General features: G+C 47.7%; 1 protein-coding gene across 1 annotated transcript in view; it reads left to right on the top strand.

Moving 5' to 3' along the window:
* Nucleotides 1-5: 5 nt before the first annotated feature.
* Nucleotides 6-17658, top strand: part of HUNK (hormonally up-regulated Neu-associated kinase) — a 99718-nt gene continuing 82065 nt past the window's right edge. Inside the window, 1 exon segment of the mRNA XM_021678051.2 lies at nt 6-266. Coding sequence (XP_021533726.2) covers nt 6-266 — 261 coding nt within the window.

Below are 17658 nucleotides of genomic sequence, written 5' to 3'. Positions count from 1 at the left end.
GCGCGATGCCGGCGGCGGCCGGGGACGGGCTGCTGGGCGAGCCGGCGGCGCCCGGGGGCGGCGGCGGCGCCGAGGACGCGGCCAGGCCGGCGGCGGCCTGCGAGGGAAGTTTCCTGCCGGCCTGGGTGAGCGGCGTGCCCCGCGAGCGGCTCCGCGACTTCCAGCACCACAAGCGAGTGGGCAACTACCTCATCGGCAGCAGGAAGCTGGGCGAGGGCTCCTTCGCCAAGGTGCGCGAGGGGCTGCACGTGCTGACCGGAGAGAAGGTGAGCCGCCCGGGGCGCGGAGCCCCCGGCCCTCGGGGCGGGAGGAGCGGCGGGGGACCCTGCGGGGAGCACTGCACCGGGAGTCCGGCTGCGTCGTCCCGGCCCTGCACCTCCCCTCCGCCTGCCTTTCCTTGCGGGTTGAAAGAGGGCACGAGTCCAGCGCGCACGCACACCCCCGCGGCTGGCTTACCCGCCTGGCCCGAGGGGAGGTCTGGGGTCGGCTTCCCTAGGGGGGCGGCTGGTTTACCCACCAAGCTAGCCGCAGCCTTTTTGCTCCTCGAAGAGCGCCGCCTGGTGGACACCAGCGCGGGGGATGGTGGAGGTGCTCTGTTCTTGGGGCCCAGAGGAGCCCCACATCAGTCGAGGGGCTGGAGCCAGGCCATTGTGTTGCGTGGGCCATTACGTTGAGGGTGGGGGAGCCGGTTAGCCAGCCCTTGGGGAAGCTTAGAATCTGATTCCTCTCCTGGGCTTAGGAGGTGGGGGAAGGCCGAGACCCCGGGGACATTTTCCACCTGTAGGCTGGGGCAGCTAGGGAAGTTTTTCGTGCTCAGATGAGGGTTTTCTGACCCCTCCTCCACCCACCCATTCCCTCCTACCCCTGCTTTGCGATCTCACCCACCCCTCCATTCCCCACCCATTCCCGTCTCCTTCCCTCCGTCCCTCCTCCGTTCTCTTCAGCCACTGGGTAGGAGCAACAGTAAGGTCCCTGCTCAGGCCGGTACAGAACTGCACGCTGATATCCCCAAGCTTCAGGGTTGGGAGGTACCTTCATATCTTCCTGGAAGAAGGGAAAGCAAAGGAAGATCCCCAGAGACCCGAAGGGGCACTCTCTCCAGACTTGTGAGAAGTTAGATGGTTGTGAACCCTTGCCAGGCGTTGCCGAGGGAGATCTAAGTTGTAACTTGGATCTGTGAGAACAAGCTCAAGATAGGATGACTTAATTTGCAGGGGAGTGGCCCAGACACTGGGTCATCCCAAGTGGTGAGGCTGCCTGGCAGCTGCCCAAGTTCGGGGCAAGCTCGTGGTCATCTCAGACTCAAGGCTCCCCCTCCTCCCCTGCCTCCTCCCTCCTCCCCCCTCCCCGCCCCCGCCCCCAAGGCTTGGAGTCTCTCAGCACTGGCCAGGGAGTAGCCCCTTTTGGTGGCTCATTCATCAGGGAGGCATCAGCACATCCGGGGAGAGGGGAGCTGTGGGCTTCCTACCTACCCTTCTGCCCACTGACCTGGGATCCTCTACCCAGCCTGGGAGTTCCTGGGAATGCCATACTGTGGAGCTCTGATTCTAGGGCGAGCTCCTCTGCCCTCCTGTCCCCGGCCTCACCTAACTTTGGTTTCCCTCCTCCTTTCCCTACTGGGTCCTGAAGCCCCTTGCATTTGAGTGCAGGTCTCTATTACCCTTGTCATTCGTCCTCTCTTCCTAAGCTGCTCATGCTCCAGTGGGGTACCTTTGTTTTGGGTAGGTGGGGTAAGAGTGAGTAGTTTAAAAAGTGCCTCTTGCTTGCATTTCCATGTAAAAAGGGAGTGTGCAGAATGAACTCACTGAATTGAGTAAGTCTTCAAAGAAGAAGGAAAAACACTCCTAACCTCATTCTAGTCCAAAGAGAGCAAGCACAGCGTACTTTCCTCCTTTGGTTTGCAGTGGGCTGGCCAACTTACACATCCGGCCGGGGTGCACGGCCGAGGCCCCCCTCGCTAACTACAGTGGGCTCACTTCCCCATGCCCGGGTAAATTCCTGTTGGTATGGGTAGTCGAACTCTGTTTTCCTTTGAAACGTATAGGATTCAGTCTGGTTGTGCATGTTCCCACTTGAAACTTAGCAAAAAGAGACGAGACTTTATACTGACGGCATATGGCCAACATTACGAGCGCATTCATCTCGCCTGCCCCGCCGCTCAGCCTCTCCCGGCTTCTCTCCACTTTCCCCTGCCCTGTTGTATCTCTGGCTCCTCACCGGTGCAGGTTGGCTTCATGACACAAGGCTGTTGGCCTTGGCTGAACTGGGCGAGGATGCGCTCCGAGCTCAGGCCCTCCTCGGGGCTTCTAGAGCTCTGTGCGGGGCCCACAGGACAACCTGGAGTGCAGGGGGTTCTTGCCCAAATGGGGTCCAAATGAGGAGCCTTTTGCACCCCTAGCTGTCCATGTCCTTTCTCTTCCGTCTTATCTTTCTTTCTTTTTTAAAGACTTTATTTATTTTAGAAAGAGAGAGAGAGAGTGCAAGTGAGCTGGGGGGAGGGGCAGAGGGAGAAGGAGAGAGAGAATCTCAAGCAGACTCCCTGCTATGCAGAGCTTGTGGGAGGCTCGAACCCACGACCCTGAGATCATGACCTGAGCTGAAATCAAGAGTCAGACACTCAACTGACTGAGCCACCCCAGGCGCCCCTCCTCTTGTCTTTCTTAAATAAATCTCACCTCGCCTCAGCAAGGGGAGGGGACCATTAATTGGCTGTCAGATTGTCATTCTTGACTTCTCGATTGGCTCTAGCCACGAGAATCAGTGCTTCAGGGAGTACAAGCATCACGAGCAACCTGGATTTTAGTTCACTTAATTGCCAGCTTTAAGGAAACAATGGGTGTCATTCATAGCTTTTATCTCCCAAATCCGACACCTTTAATGCTTAACCTAGTAGATTAGGGTTCTGGCAGATCATAGAGATTAAAATGTGCGTGTGCGTGAGCGCGCGTGCACCGCATGCATGACTTTGGGAAGGATGACCGAGTTCATGAGCCCCCATCCACACTTGCGTTCTGGATATTGTCTTACTAAACCCAAACAGAGGTGAAGTCAATCTCCTGCTATATGCAGCCCTCTTTTTACAAGGGGAGCTGGTAAGAGGGTTTTCAGGCTGGCAAAGGGGTACTTATGTGAACCTAGCAAGGGGAGACCTTGAGGTGACAGTACCCTGGGGGAAGGGAAGTGAGGTGTCCCTCCCAGTGGGTGATGTGAATGGCCCTGGAGAGCCTCTCCCCCTAATAGTGTCCCCCTTTTTGGGGTGCATACTTTAGATAGAGCACTTCACTTTTATCCTTGTCTTCCTTTTTTAAAGGACATAGATCACAGCGGGAGGGAAATTAAGTCATGGACACTGTAGTAAGAAGTGAATGCATGGCCCTACGCCATCCCCTGAGTGGCAGGATCCGGGGCAGCTTGTGGTGGGGAATCAGTTCATGCAAAAGCTGAAAGGTGGGATGGAGAAAGGGAAGAAGAGGGGGTACCCACGTTTGGCCTGCCTTACAGTTGCAGTCTCAAACTATGCACTGTGTTTTGGGTGATTTGTGCCCAAATCTAGAGTACTGCTGGTTTAAGACACGGGGTGTGTGTGTGTGTGTGTGTGTTACATTTCGACTCAGTGCACATTTCCAAAAAGATCTGGACCACATCCTCCACGGCTTGCTGGGAATTGCAGTTGGAGATGACAGAAAACCACTTTTTCCTGACTTCCATTTCAGGCTTCAATCCTATCTCATCAAGAAGCTTCCTTCGGTCACCACTGTCTGCCGGACAGTATTTTCGCCTGCCTGCCCTCTGAAGTTGCTTGTTTGAAAGTCATTTGGATCTAGATGGTCCTGTTGCTGCTTGAAAAGAAAGAATGGATTTGGGTGACACCTACTTTTGTCCTCCTTTAGCTTTGAGTGGATGTCATCTCTGTTAATATGGCTTTAAAAATAAATAATTCCCTTGGTCATGTGAGACTCTTAACGGGTACGTTCTTAGGTCAGAGTGTCTCTGACTACAGGAAACTGATGATTGGAGGAGGAAAAGGCACCACAAAATCAGATTTTGAAGAGTATTCACTGAGGCTTTGAGACAAAGAGCAAAGTTGCCGAATGGCGATAATGAGTGATGACTTTGAAAGACCCAGAGAGGTTGTGCATGCTGCCCCTGAAATTGGTCCCTGATACCTATGAAATGCATCGTTTTGGCACATAATTGGTTGTTATTACATTTTTTTTTTAGAAGACGTGCTAAAAGAAAGTTGGAAAGACTGACAGAAAAGCAAGGTATATCTCAGGTAGAGAGCTAGTTTCAGAGGCAAAACTGCAAAAAAGGGGACAGGGGTTGATGCCACAAAGGACCCCCTTTTGTGATTAAGTCTTTCTAAGATGCAGAGTTGGGTACATAAATGATTGGTTAAGATGTTTAAATATCTTGTTCTAACCCTTGGTTAAAAAAAAATAAGCCTGTTTATCACTTTTGTTGGAGCTATTTTGGGGCTAAAAATAAGGGTTGCCTGCTTAGTAAGTTGCCAGTAATTATGCTTGGAGCACGACAGCGCCAGATACCTGGAGTGAAGGAGTTACTAAAAATACAATTTACTATGTTTTGCAGAACAGGAAATATGACTAATTTTAGAGATGGCCTTGTGGCAGATCTGTTTTTAGCAAGTATTTCTGAAACAAACAGGTGCTAAATCCTGTATATATATATATAAATTTTTTTTTTGAAGTGCTAGAAATTTAGGGGTAATAGCTCCGAGGAACAAGAAATGACTAGAGAACTGGAAATTCCTATTAATCCGCAGCAGGAATTTCTGGGCAAAAAGGAGGCGTTTGGCAAAAGCACCTGCTCAGCATGGCGTGTGTGACAAGGCAGTGCCTATAATTTCTGCGATTGCATGCTGCAGTTTCGGGCACATTCTTTTTGAACTTCCTGCCCCGTCTCATCTTTTTGAAGTACGTGTGAATGGTGGAAATTGGCATGTAGGGCTCAGTTCTCAGTGTTCATTGATGCACAGGTCCCGTGGACTTCAAAGGGAGCTTAGGAATCGGCACAGCAGGGCTGCGCAGGGCCCACGAAGGGCCGTACAACCCTAAATTTTCTCTGCAGGTGTTGAGTCACCATACGGGCTGGGTTCGACGACAGCGTTCTGCTCCAAGGGGGGCATGGCAGTCAGCCATCCTGGTGGGGATCTTCCAGAAGGTGGTGGTGGGGGGCGGGCGGCAGCTGCATCTGCGCGGAGAGATGGGCAGGCTGGGTGCCTTCAGTGACCAGGTGGTTTGGGCACGAAGTATCGTTTCCCTTGGGACATAACACCCCCGTCTCGATTATTCGTGGTAACCCAGTGACCTGTTCTCTTGGCTAATGGAAGTGCATAGACAAATGCGCAAGCCTTATTTTTAGCAAACTGGTGAGAGCTCTTTAAAGATGCTCTCAAAAAGATGACCAGTAGGAAGGAGGTGAGCCCCGGGGCCTGAATAGGACCAGAGGAGGCTGATAGATAACCTGTACAGAGGGAGGGAGGGCTACTGCTTCTCCTTGATCACAAGGACCAGCTCTCGGGGGTGATGTAGTGTGTTTTGCGGTTTATCCGGGGTCCTCCCTGCATTTTCTTACTACAGGCTTGCAGTGGCTCTGGGCAGGTGAGAACCCACTTGCTGGGGTTCTTAACCTGTAGGGATGATGTAGAGGAATGCCTTAGTAGATTTTCCCCTCTGACCTTCACTTCTCTCCTGTTAGAGCTGCGTCACAAATAACCATAAACTGGGTGGCTATTCCCTCCCAGTTCTGAAGGCCAGGAGTCCCAACTCCAGGTGTCAGCAGGGCCGTGCTCCCTCTGGAGACTCTAGGGGAGGATCCTTCCTTGTCGTTTCTGGTTTCTGGTGCTTACTGCCAATCCTTGGCATTCCTTGGCTTGAGGCTGCACCGCTTCAGGCTCTGCCTGCATCTTCACGTGGCCTTCATCCTTCTGTGTGTCACCTCTGTCTCCAAATCTGCCTCTCCTCATAAGAACACCAGTCATTGGATTTAGGGTTGACCCTAATCCGGTAGGACCTCATCTTCACTTGATTACATATACAAAGTGCCATTTCCAATAAGGTGCCACTCACGAGTACCGAGGGTAGGACTCGAACATGTGTTTTGTGGGACACAGTGCCGCTCGCAGCCTCCGAAGACTGTTAGGCTTGTGTTGCACGGGGTTTCCTGGGAAACAGGCCTTGACCCGGAGAAGAACGTGGTCTCGAGGAGTATACTCACACCAGTACTTGGGAGGGGAGGAGTGGGGAGGAGCAAAGCAGCCCCTGCTGCTGAGATGGTCCTACACAGGGGTCCAAGTTGGAGTGAGGGGACCCATCATTGGATGGGGGCTGCCCTGGGAAGGGGGCATGACCTTGGGCACTTGCTGAGGGCCATTGGGGGGGGGGGGGGGGGGTAGGTGGTGCTTGCAGCTGGAAGCTGGAAGCCAGGAGGCAGCCTCGTGTCCGCAGCTCACTGGCTTTACTGGGGGAGACAGGACCAGGGCCCAGCGGGGAGGGAGTCTTAATCTGAGTCCAGGCTGTTTTATAAAGAAAGTGGGCAGCTTCCCCGCCCCACCTTGCTGACCCAGTTGTGATCCCTCTCACCCCGAAATGAGGGTGCATCAGCAGGGTCTACGCTCCAAACCCTCTCCGTGTCCTGGGAAATATTCTGGCCTCATGTTTCTCTTCGGTTGGAATTCTTGGGGGCTCTTGGTGGGTACTTTTAGGATACTTTTATGTGTTTTCTCTGGAGAACTTGGTGTCAGTGGAGTTTGACTAACTTGTTGATCAGTGCGCCTAGTTCAGAGACCGTAGGAGGGACCCCCCCTCCCCTGGGTCATGGGAAAAGTTCTTGAAGCAGTTGTGGGAAACTGGGCTATTGTTGATTAGAGTTAATGATTCGGGACATTCCGGTGGACAAAAGACTACTTGGGTCAGAGCTGTTTCTTAACATCTTTTTTTTTTTTTTTTTTTTAAGATTTTATTTATTTGACAGAGACACAGCGAGAGAGGGAACACAAGCAGGGGGAGTGGGAGAGGGAGAAGCAGGCTTCCCGCGGAGCAGGGAGCCCGATGCGGGGCTCGATCCCAGGACCCTGGGATCATGACCTGAGCCGAAGGCAGACGCTCAACGACTGAGCCACCCAGGCACCCCTGTTTCTTAACATCTTACCGCCTCACCCTGCTGGCTCTGCCCTCCTTAGCTATGCGCTTCCTAATTACTGGCTTCTTTTTGGTTTTTAATCATTTTTGTGTGTTTTAGGGTTCGTTTGGTTAAGTTTTGGTGTAGTTCATACAGACCCAGGTTCTTAAATTCAAAGGTTTCGAGAGGGTATGTAGTAAGAGGTCATTCTGCCCCTCACCCGTGTGCCTCAGCAACTGGTTCCTTTCTCTCCCCAGAGGCACCCCTGTTTCTAGTTTCCTGTGTATCCTTCCGAAGATGCGCTCTGTGCATGCAGGTGTTCATACACATTTGTAAATGTGTAGGTATAGAGAGGTGTACGTTTACACCGTACATGCTGTTGAGTGTCTTGCTTTTTTTGACTTAGTAATAATATGTGTTGTGCATCCTTCCTCCAAAACTATATAGGATTGCCTTATTATTTTTTTTAAAGATTTTATTTACTTATTTGAGAGAGAGATAGCAAGCGAGAGCACAAGTGGAGGAGAGGGGCAGGGAGAAGCAGGCTTTCCGCTGAGCAGGGAGCCTGACGTGGGGCTCGTGGAGCTCCATCCAAAGACCCTGGGATCATGACCTGAGTGGAAGGCAGATGCTCAACCGACTGAGCCATCCAGGCATGCCTCATTATTTTTAATTACTGCATTTTATTCATCAGATGGAGCTAACATATTTGCTGTATCATCCCTTGTTGGTTAACTCAGAGGATGTTATTTAAAGAATTAAAGACATTTAAAGAAGGGACATTTAGGTTGTATGGAATTTTTTGTCATTCTCAAACTCTGCAGCAGTAAACATCTGTGCCCGTTGGTTATTTTGTAAATGTCTCAGGTATATCTGAGGGATCAATTCCTAGCCTTAGGTGAAAGGGTATGATTGTTTTAACTATCGATAAATATTTTCAAATTGCCTTCCATAGAGGTTATCCCAGTTTCTGCACACGTTAACCTGCTGTGGGGGTATCTTTCCATAGCTTTGCCAATACAAGGCCCTCTGTAAACTTTTTGATCTTTGCTGGTCTTGTAGGTTAAACATGGGTATCCAGTTTTATTTATAGCTCCTCTTATTTACAGGTGAGTTGAGTAATTTTCATGTTTAACAACAATTTGCACATCAATCCTGTTCATTGCTCCTGTCTGTTCACCATTTTCCCCTGGGCTTCGTGTCTTTTTCTTATTGATTTCTAGGTACATTTTATATATTAAGGAGATCAGTCCTCTTTCAGTGATCTATTTTATAGCCTTGTCCATCTTCTCCTGCTCCCTGTTTATTCTTTATCTTTGTTTCTTGGCGATTCTTGCCACTGCGGAAGTTATTTCCCTGGATCCCACTAACTAGAGAGGGACCATAGATGAACTTTGTAGGTCCATGAACCCTTACAAATTGTATGTGGATAATTATATATTTCTGGGGAGAGAGTCCTTGGCTTTCATTGATTCTAAAAAGGAGTTTTTTACCCCCAGAATGTTAAGAGCCACTGCTTTGTTGTCCAGCCCTGTCTGCTCTGCATTGTTGGGATGAGGATTTGGGCTGCCTTGGTTTGCTAGCATTTGTGCTGATTGGGCTAAAATTGCAGATTACACTCAGATCAGGCAGGCTGGTTCTACAACCATCCATGACCTTCGACTGGGCACGGTATTCTGACATCCGGCTCCTACTATGCTTGGGTCACGGGCATTGGGCATAATAGCATGTGGACGGATCTTTGGAAAACCTTGACTCTTGCCCGGACAACTCTGAATCCGGGTCCCGTAATCTCAAAGGCAATAGATAGAATTTATGGTGGGTGGTTGAGAAGAAAGGGAAAGGGGGAATATCGAGGGAAATGAAAACCTTTAAAGGAGCAAGAGTCCGCCACTTGACTTGGACATAAAATGCACTAAGTGTAAGCACCTGTGTAAAAATATGCCTTGGGACCCTTGGGATCTTTTGTCTTCCCTCAAAGTGCTTCTCATCACCTCAGTTAGTTTGTGGGGCTGTTGTAACAAAGTACCAGCAACTGGGTGGCTTCAACAGAAATGTACTGAGCTGTCATACAGCTCTGGAGACTGGAAGTCCAAGATCAAGGTGTCGGCAGGTTTGGTTCTTCTTGAGGGCTGTGAGGGGAATCTGCTCTGGGTCTCTGTCCTTGCCTCGCAGATGACTGTCTCCTCCCTGTGACTCTTCTGTCATATTTCTTGTATGTGTGTCTGTCTCTGTGTTTGTACTTCCCCTTTTTAGAAGGACACTGGCCATATTAGATTAGGGCCCATCCTAACGACCTTACTTTAACTTGATTACTCCTGTAAAGACCGTATCGTATGTCCAAATAAGGTCACATTCTGAGGTCCTGGGGCTCATAGCACTTGCTATGGTCGGAATGCTTGTATCCCCCTGGGATTCATATGTTGACACCTAAGCCCCAATGGGATCCTGTTTGGGGGGTGGGGCCTTTGAGAGGTGATTAGGCACGAGGGCAGAGCGCCCATGAATGAGACTCGTGGTCTTGTAAAAGAGACCCCAGAAAGCCCTTGACCCCCGCAAGAACACAGCAAGTAGGCACAGCACCAGACACAGCACCAGACCCCACATCTGCCAGCGCCTTGATCTTGGACTTCCAGCCTCCAGAACTGTGAGAAATAAATTTCTGTTGTTTAGAAGCCACCTAGTCGATGGTACTTTGTTAGAGCAGCTTGGATGGATTAGGACAAGACTTAAACATATGAATTTGGGAGGGGGGGATGAAATTCAACCCATAACATCACCTGATCCGATGGTATATATTTATGTGTTGATGTGTTGTCTGTCTCCCAACTGGACTGTAGGCACCATGAGGCAGGCTCACTGCTCTCCCTGGTGTCTAGAGTAGTATGTGGAACAGAGAAGGTGCATCAAAGAAAGCTTTGATGTTCCCAGGACAGGAGGGCAGCCTCAGAGTGACAGTGTCCAAGTTAGCAGGGACTACTTCTGCAGGCACTGTGTCTCCACTCCTTGTAGCTCGTGGGTATGCCTGTGTGAGTGACGCATAGAGGGAACAGGTTGTCCAGGTGGCATTCTTTGGGAAAAATCTCAGCCCCGGAACAGCTGTGCCTTCTGCAGGGATTTGCTAAGGAAGGCATCTAGGTATCAGAGTGAAAGGTGACCAGCCAGAAGCAGACAAATATTTTGCAGTGTCATGGGACTTTTAATGGACCCTCAGCTCTTTCCTGAGAAAATGTACCAACACTGCAACAGATGGGCGAAGTTGCTATTTGCAAACATACATTTTTTTGGATGTTTCTCATGGAGATATATGGAGGTTTGGATCTGTCTCTTTGACTATAATTTTTTAATAAGTTTATCAGTCTCCTAAGCCAAATGGCTGCCAAAACATTTGGCAATCCTGCTTCCTTCTCTTGCCTGTTCTCGGAGCCATTTGATTCTTTCTCGTCTCCCTGTTTGCATTACTTCTGCTGTTTTTATCCCGTAGTGAGTTCTTGTCTTACATCCCATCCCATGGCTTTTTGGTGAGGTGTCTGGCTTTCTTTCTGCCTCTCTTTAGCTACTCTTGTTCCATGACGCTCCTCCTTTGGCCACTTCCTGCCCTGTGCCAGAGCTCTGTGACTAGAACATGGGAGAACGGACAGCGGTGATAGGCACCCTGGAGCACGGAGCGTGGTGCTGAGGGACAGAGGGCGCACCTGCCCTCAGGGAGTCTTGCTGTTTCTGTGGAGGGATGCTAGCATGAAATTACACTCCCAGCGAATCCTTTGTCTACCTAGAGCAACACGGGGATTTCATGAGCTCCCGAATCACCTAAGCACAACAGGAAAGAAATGAGTGCCTGCCCTTTGCTTTCCCCACGCGGATGTAATACTGATAATAATAATCACGAACATTTACGGATCTCATACGGCCTGCTAGGCTGTGCCCTGGGTGCTTTGCTGCAAAACGGAATTTCTTCCTTACAGTGGCCTTTTGTGGTAGGTTCTGTTGTGTTACCTTTGCAGAGCCACCAGCCATCCCGTTGTGCCCAGGACTCTCTCAGGCTTAGCAGTGAAAATCCCACGTTTTGGGAAACCCCTCAGATAGTGGCAAAACCAGATTCGCTCAAGAGAACATTTCATCAGAGTGTTCGGAATCCTACCGAGGGTTTTCAAATAAAAGTTTTGGTGAGCAGCTAATTGGGTCATGAATCAGCAAGGAATAAACCAAAGCCCAAAGTCCTGTGCATGGCTGGGGTGCTTGTTGTGATGACAATCTCCATGTGTGGTCCCGGGGAGTGAAGGGGCCTTTCCCACCTCCACCACGCTCCACCATGCCAGGTTCAGTGGTCTTGCTGCCTTTTATGAGTTCACTAGAGATGAGGACCACCTTGAGCCTTGTGTGCACGCGCGTGTGCATATGTGTGTATACCATACACACATAAATGTATATATGTATATACATAAACGTATGTATCTATATTAAATAGAAATCATATACTATGCTAAACACAAATACATAACTTTTTGGCAGCAGATTTTGTTTTTAAGATTTTATTTATTTCTGAGAGAGAGAGAGAGTGCGCACGTGTGCATGGGAGGGTCAGAGGCAGAAACAGATCCCCACTGAGCAGGGAGCCCGATGCGGGACTTGATCCCGGGACTCCAGGATCATGACCTGAGCCGAAGGCAGTCGCTTAACCAGCTGAGCCCCCCCGGTGCCCTAGTCTTAGTTTTGGTACCTTTCTTTTGTGTTGGAGGGAGAAAAATCTCTATGAGGGGAGAGAGAAGTTGGAATCAAAGGGTGGGGCTGCCTGTAAGTCCATGTCTTCTGTAGCCCACCAAACAATCCCGTAGAGTCTTCTTGTTAAACCGCCCTCCTGCAAGAATGAACACAGATTATTTATTAAAAACAAAGCAAGGGGCGCCTGGGTGGCTCAGTCAGTTAAGCGTCTGCCTTCGGCTCAGGTCATGATCCCAGGGTCCTGGGATCAAGCCCCACATCGGGCTCCCTGCTCAGCGGGAAGCCTGCTTCTCCCTCTCCCACTCCCCCTGCTTGTGTTCCTTCTCTCACTGTATCTCTCTCTGTCAAATAAATAAATAAAAACTTAAAAAAAAAAAAAAAACAAAGCAAAACACCGAGTGCTTTCACCTTACTTATTATGCAGACTAGCTGGAGCTTGACCAGTTTTTCCAAGCTCCGTTTGGGCTGAGAAGGGGCATGGGAGGCAAATGGAATGAGGAAGTGCCCAGGTGAAGAGAGGCGTCAGAGAAAGCTGGCTGTGGAGTTTGGGATCAGAATATTCTAGCATTTTCTCTGAGCCTTATGTTAGTGACACCAAATGGATAAAGATAAGTGTTATCACTGATGTAATCTGGTTTTCAGTTGGAATTACTGCTGCTCCGATTCAGAAGTCTTGCTTTCTAAGTCTAGTCTTTATTCTGGGGTAAAAATTTAATTAGAGAATGTAGTCTCTGACTCAGTTCTCAGTTGAACATTTATATTTAGTAATACTAATAAAAAAAACAACTTGTTTTGAAAACAATTCTCCAGGTTTGTAAAGTGTCATTCCCACAGGATGACATTTTATTCTATTAAAAACTAACATTTGTGAGCAGTAGTTGCAATTTCAAGCCCAATTTGATGTAATGAAACTTGAATTTCCCTCTGGAGGGAATGCCTATATGACTGTTGTGCTCTCACCTAATTCATTACTCTGAGATGCTCTTTTCCTAGATCAAGGATGAGCTTTTCTTTTTTTCCTTTTTTGTCATAGAAGGCCATTAAATTAAAGCACCTGAGAGTGTGTGCAGTAACAGTTTCTTTCCAATAATCAGACTTAGAATAATGTCTTCCAGATTCCAAAGGGGCGTATTTATTTAAAAATAAATACAAATCATCTAATATAAACCAGTTTCTTCAGATGACCAACTATAAATATTTTTAAAATAATTTTTAAAAGCATTTTTAGAGGCGCCTGGGTGGCGCAGTTGGTTAAGCATCTGACTCTTGGTTTCGGCTCAGGTTATGATCTCAGGGTTGTGAGATGGAGCCTGGAGCTGGGCTTCCATGCTCAGCGCAGAGTCGGCTTGAGATTCTTCCCCCCCTCCCCCCCGCCCCACCCACCTCTGCCTGTCCCTCAGCTCGCGCGCGCGCTTGATTTTCAATCAAGTACACAAATTATGTTTACCCCTAGTAATTACCAAAATGCACTTTTTAAAAGTCACTTCCATACATTGTATCACTTGGCATGATACTTTGAAAAAGTATCATGTGCTAAAGCACAAGCTTTAGGGGATGACAGTCTTGGGTTCCTATCACCTTTCTGCTACTTAGTAGCCCTGTGATCTTGGGCAAGGTATTCAAACCCTCCAAACTTCAGTTTCTGTTCTATAAAATGATAATAGCTCGTGGGTATTCAATGGGGATTTGATATTTTATATATATATAAAATATATAAAATATTTTAATACTTATATATTATATATTACATCATATATAATATATTTGTATTTATATTTTATGTATAATATATAATATATATAAAATATATATAAATGCAAAATATATATAAATTTGATATTTTATATATATAAAATTTATATAAACATGCACCTGTGCATGAAAACATATATATACATATGTACATATAGATAATGTACATACATATATGTGTATGTGATATACATGTATATAATGTACGTATATATAATATACATATATATATAGTTTACACATATATATTTTATATATATATGTGTGTAAAGCACATATTTATCCTGAAAATATATTCAATATTGTGTGAGTGAACAAGTAGCAGCTGGTTATTCTCTTCTGTTAGACTTTCAGGTTTATATTTAACTCTTAAGGTAGGTGCGAATGAGGCTTTTTCAGATGGTGAGAAATAGATACTCACTGAGTTTATCATGGATGATGGAGTTTTATTTTAGGCATAAAGGGAAGTGAGGAAGATTAGGGCTGCACCTCTCAGCCCTGCAGTCAACACCTCCCTGAGGACCTCAAGGGGCACTTGGCACCCCAGGGGGCCTAGATGCCTGCATTCCTAGAATCCCACTCCCCTCCTCTCTCCTCTGCCTGGAGCTTCCAGCAGCTTCTGTGGCTCATCGGGAATATTCCTTTGTCCGCCCTCACCTCTGTCTCACAGCTTCGTACTTTTGGTGGCTTCTCTGCTGACTGATTTTTACTTTCGGCTCTTTCTAAGTATTAATGGCTCCCTTACATTTCCTAGTTTGGTGACAGAGTGCTAGGAAGGTATGATCACTGAGTCCTTACTGGCCTCACCTTCTGGTCACCTTCTCAGCAAGGAGCATCCTTTAACAGTAGGAAGTTGTTTTAATGGCGAAAGAAAGAGGAAATCTAGCGATAATTCCCCACCAAGTTACCAGATCAGTATGGTGTGGAAAAATTTATTGGACAACTTAATTCTCCATGTTTTGGTTTGGTAGCCAACTCTTTACTTAACACTCAACAAAACATTTTACTGTCTTTAGGAGTTATGATTTCTTCTACATTTGTGGTTTTGGAGATACGGTGCTACATTTGTTCACTGGCTCTCTGCTAGAAGTCCCTATTATTTCCACTGTGATCTAAGACCTCTTTAGATTCCAGGACTGGGTCGAGGATTTTGTCTTGGACTATTATCGCCAAAATTTCTGTGTTTCCGGCTCTTATAGTGTCCCCCAAACCTCCCCCCACCCAAAGGCTACTTTATTCATGAGTACCTTTTCAGCTACATTTGGCTGCTGGTTTTGTCCCAGGATGTGAGAATAGACTACTGATTGTTTCCTGATGCCTTTGGGACAGGAATACTTCTTAAATTAGGGCTAATTTTGGAGTTTAAGTATTAAATGTCAAATTTTGAAGAAAGCATGTCTGAGATCTCTTTGTTGTGGAAGAGAAGGTCATGTAAGGCTTAGGGGAAGGGAGAGGAAAACAGAAACAAGCTGATGACTTCTTGCTTTTCAAAATCATTCCCTCTATACCCATGGAAAACCCTTCCCATTTTCAGAGTGTCCTGTTTTTAAGATTGATTTCCTAATCTAAAACCATTTGCCAGGTGTACTGTGAAGTCAGAATGGTCACTGCTGGAGAAGTTTTCCAGTTGTAACCAGTTTTTTTTAAAAAGTGTTTTATCTTGGGGCACTCCGTGGCTCAGTCAGTTGAGCATGCCACTGTTGGTTTCGGCTCATGATCTCAGGGTCGTAGGATCAAGCTCCACGTCAGGCTCCGCACTTGGCGGGGAATCTGTTTGAGATTCTCTCTCTCCCTCTGCCCCTCGCCTCACTTGCGTGCGTGCTCTCTCTCTCAAAGAAATAAATACATGGTTAAAAAAATTAAAAAAGCATTATCTTGGGGCGCCTGGGTGGCTCATTCAGTTGAGCAACCAACTCTTGATTTGGGCTCAGGTCATGATCTCAGAGTTGTGAGATGAAGCCCCATGTAGGGCTCTGTGCTGGGTGTGGAGCCTGCTTAAGATTTTCCCTCTCCCTCTGCACCCACCCCCCCTCAAGCTCTCTTGCGTGCTCTCTCTCTCTCAGATAAATAAATAAATCTTTTTTTTTAAAAAGCATGATCTTTACTTGGCTATTGGAGATGCTCATGGGTCTTTTCATTCAAACATTTACTGATCGCCTTCTTTATGCAGAGGGGCTGGTAACCTGTATGGGCTTTTGTATGAATTAGAAAAAGGTATGACTAGGCAGACCATTTAGAAAAAGGCATCCCCTCTGGGTAGACCAGTTGGAAGAAGGGGCTCCCTCTGAGTGGCTACAGCTCCATGATGCATGATTTGGTAAGCAGAGCATTTCAGGAAAAAAAAGTATATATATATATTTTAAAAATATATATATATATATATATATATACATATATATACACACATACAACCTTTTCCTCCAGAGCTCACAGGATGGCAAGCCAAGTGAGGCCTGGGTTTCTGTCCCAAACGTCCCTCTCCAATGGATGTTTTTGTGTAAGGCACCAAATGCACTGTGAACAGGCACCAGAATCAGATCTGCCCTCAAAGAAAGGAAGGTCCCAGAGTCAGAATCGAGCTGTGAATCACAAACAGGACTTACGGCATTTCAGTGAGAATTTTTCCTTAAAGAGTGACAGATTAAGTGTCCTAGGGGGTTTTAGAGGATCTCAAGTAAAACTCTGCAGCCTCAGTCCTGGTTCCTGTCTGGAAAAGTCCACTTGGTTGCTTTGCTGGAGAAGAGAAAGATAAGCAATAAATTCAGGTCTGTTTGTGTCACTCACTGCCCAGGAGACACAAGACATACTCCAGCATATGTAACAATTAAGATCTTGGGGGAAATGCCCTTCACTGGAGCCTTAAGACCTGTGACCCTTCTGTCTCCTGAGTTATCATTCAGCCTGATGGAGGGGCCCAGGGCTGAGACTTCCTGTGTGTCAGGAGCTGCAGCAGCTGTTCGGCTAGGGTCTGAGAGCCCCCTCTCTGGGAGCTCAAAGAGAAAAATACCCCGACAATGTGCTGATCGCTCATCAGTCCCCTCTGCACAATTCCTTCCTTGGAAGGGTAAATAGTGTGACAGTTTAATAAGGGGTCGGTGACCATTACTTGCAAATGGAGAGAATCAAAAGCAAGTGTCTTTGAAAAGAGGTGTTGTCGTCCCCCCCCCCCCCCGCCTGGGGAAAGGAATGTGATGGTTTTGGGTTTCTCTGTGTGTAATCTGAGAGGCTCATCCATCTCGGTGTGACAGAGGAAAATTTCAGCAACAGGAAAGTAACTTCTGATGTATCACAAACAGCTGGGTGGGCCATGCCTCAATGGTGCACAGGCAGAAGCAGCCTTTTAAATATTGCTGCTCAGCGTGGCTTCTGCCTCCGGAAGGGCTCGTGAGCTGGTGCCTGGTGTTTTGCAGCATTTGTCAAGCCACCGTTGTCCTGAGCATCCTCACGTGGAGGCTCACGGCTTGCGTTCTGTGTAGGCGTTTGTTTAGGCTGAATTGGGTCCCCCCCAAATTCCTGTGTTGGAGTCCTAACCCCCCGTCGCTCAGAATGTGACTGTATTTGGGGCCTTTAAAGAGGTGATTATGGTAAAATGAGGTCAATCCGACGGGTGTCCGTCTAAGAAGAAGAGATCAGGACACAGACACACACAGAGGGAAGACCATGTGAGGACACAGGGGCAAGACAGCCATCCACAAGCCAAGGAGAGAGACCTCAGGAGAAACCAACCCTGCCGACACCTCGATCTTGGACTTCCAGCCTCCACAACTGTGAGGACATAAGTTCTGTTGTTTAAGCTCCCCAGTCTGTGGCATTTTGTCACGGCGTCCCCAGCAAACCAACACAGTGTTTATATATCCGTATATATGAGTCCTGAGAGCTCGGGCCAGCCTCAGGAATCACGCTGGGCAACTTCACTGTAGTGAATTGCGTTATATCCAGATAGTGTAATACGTGCAAACAACCCCCTCTCTCAGTAGGGAAATTAATATTGCTGATTGAACTCCAGATTTGTTTCTGTTGAGTGATGCTGCGTGCTGATTC

The sequence above is a fragment of the Neomonachus schauinslandi genome, chromosome 1 (genome assembly GCF_002201575.2).
Source record: "Neomonachus schauinslandi chromosome 1, ASM220157v2, whole genome shotgun sequence".
In the NCBI taxonomy this organism is placed as follows: Eukaryota; Metazoa; Chordata; class Mammalia; order Carnivora; family Phocidae; genus Neomonachus; species Neomonachus schauinslandi.
This window is presented reverse-complemented; position numbering and strand designations above follow the sequence as displayed.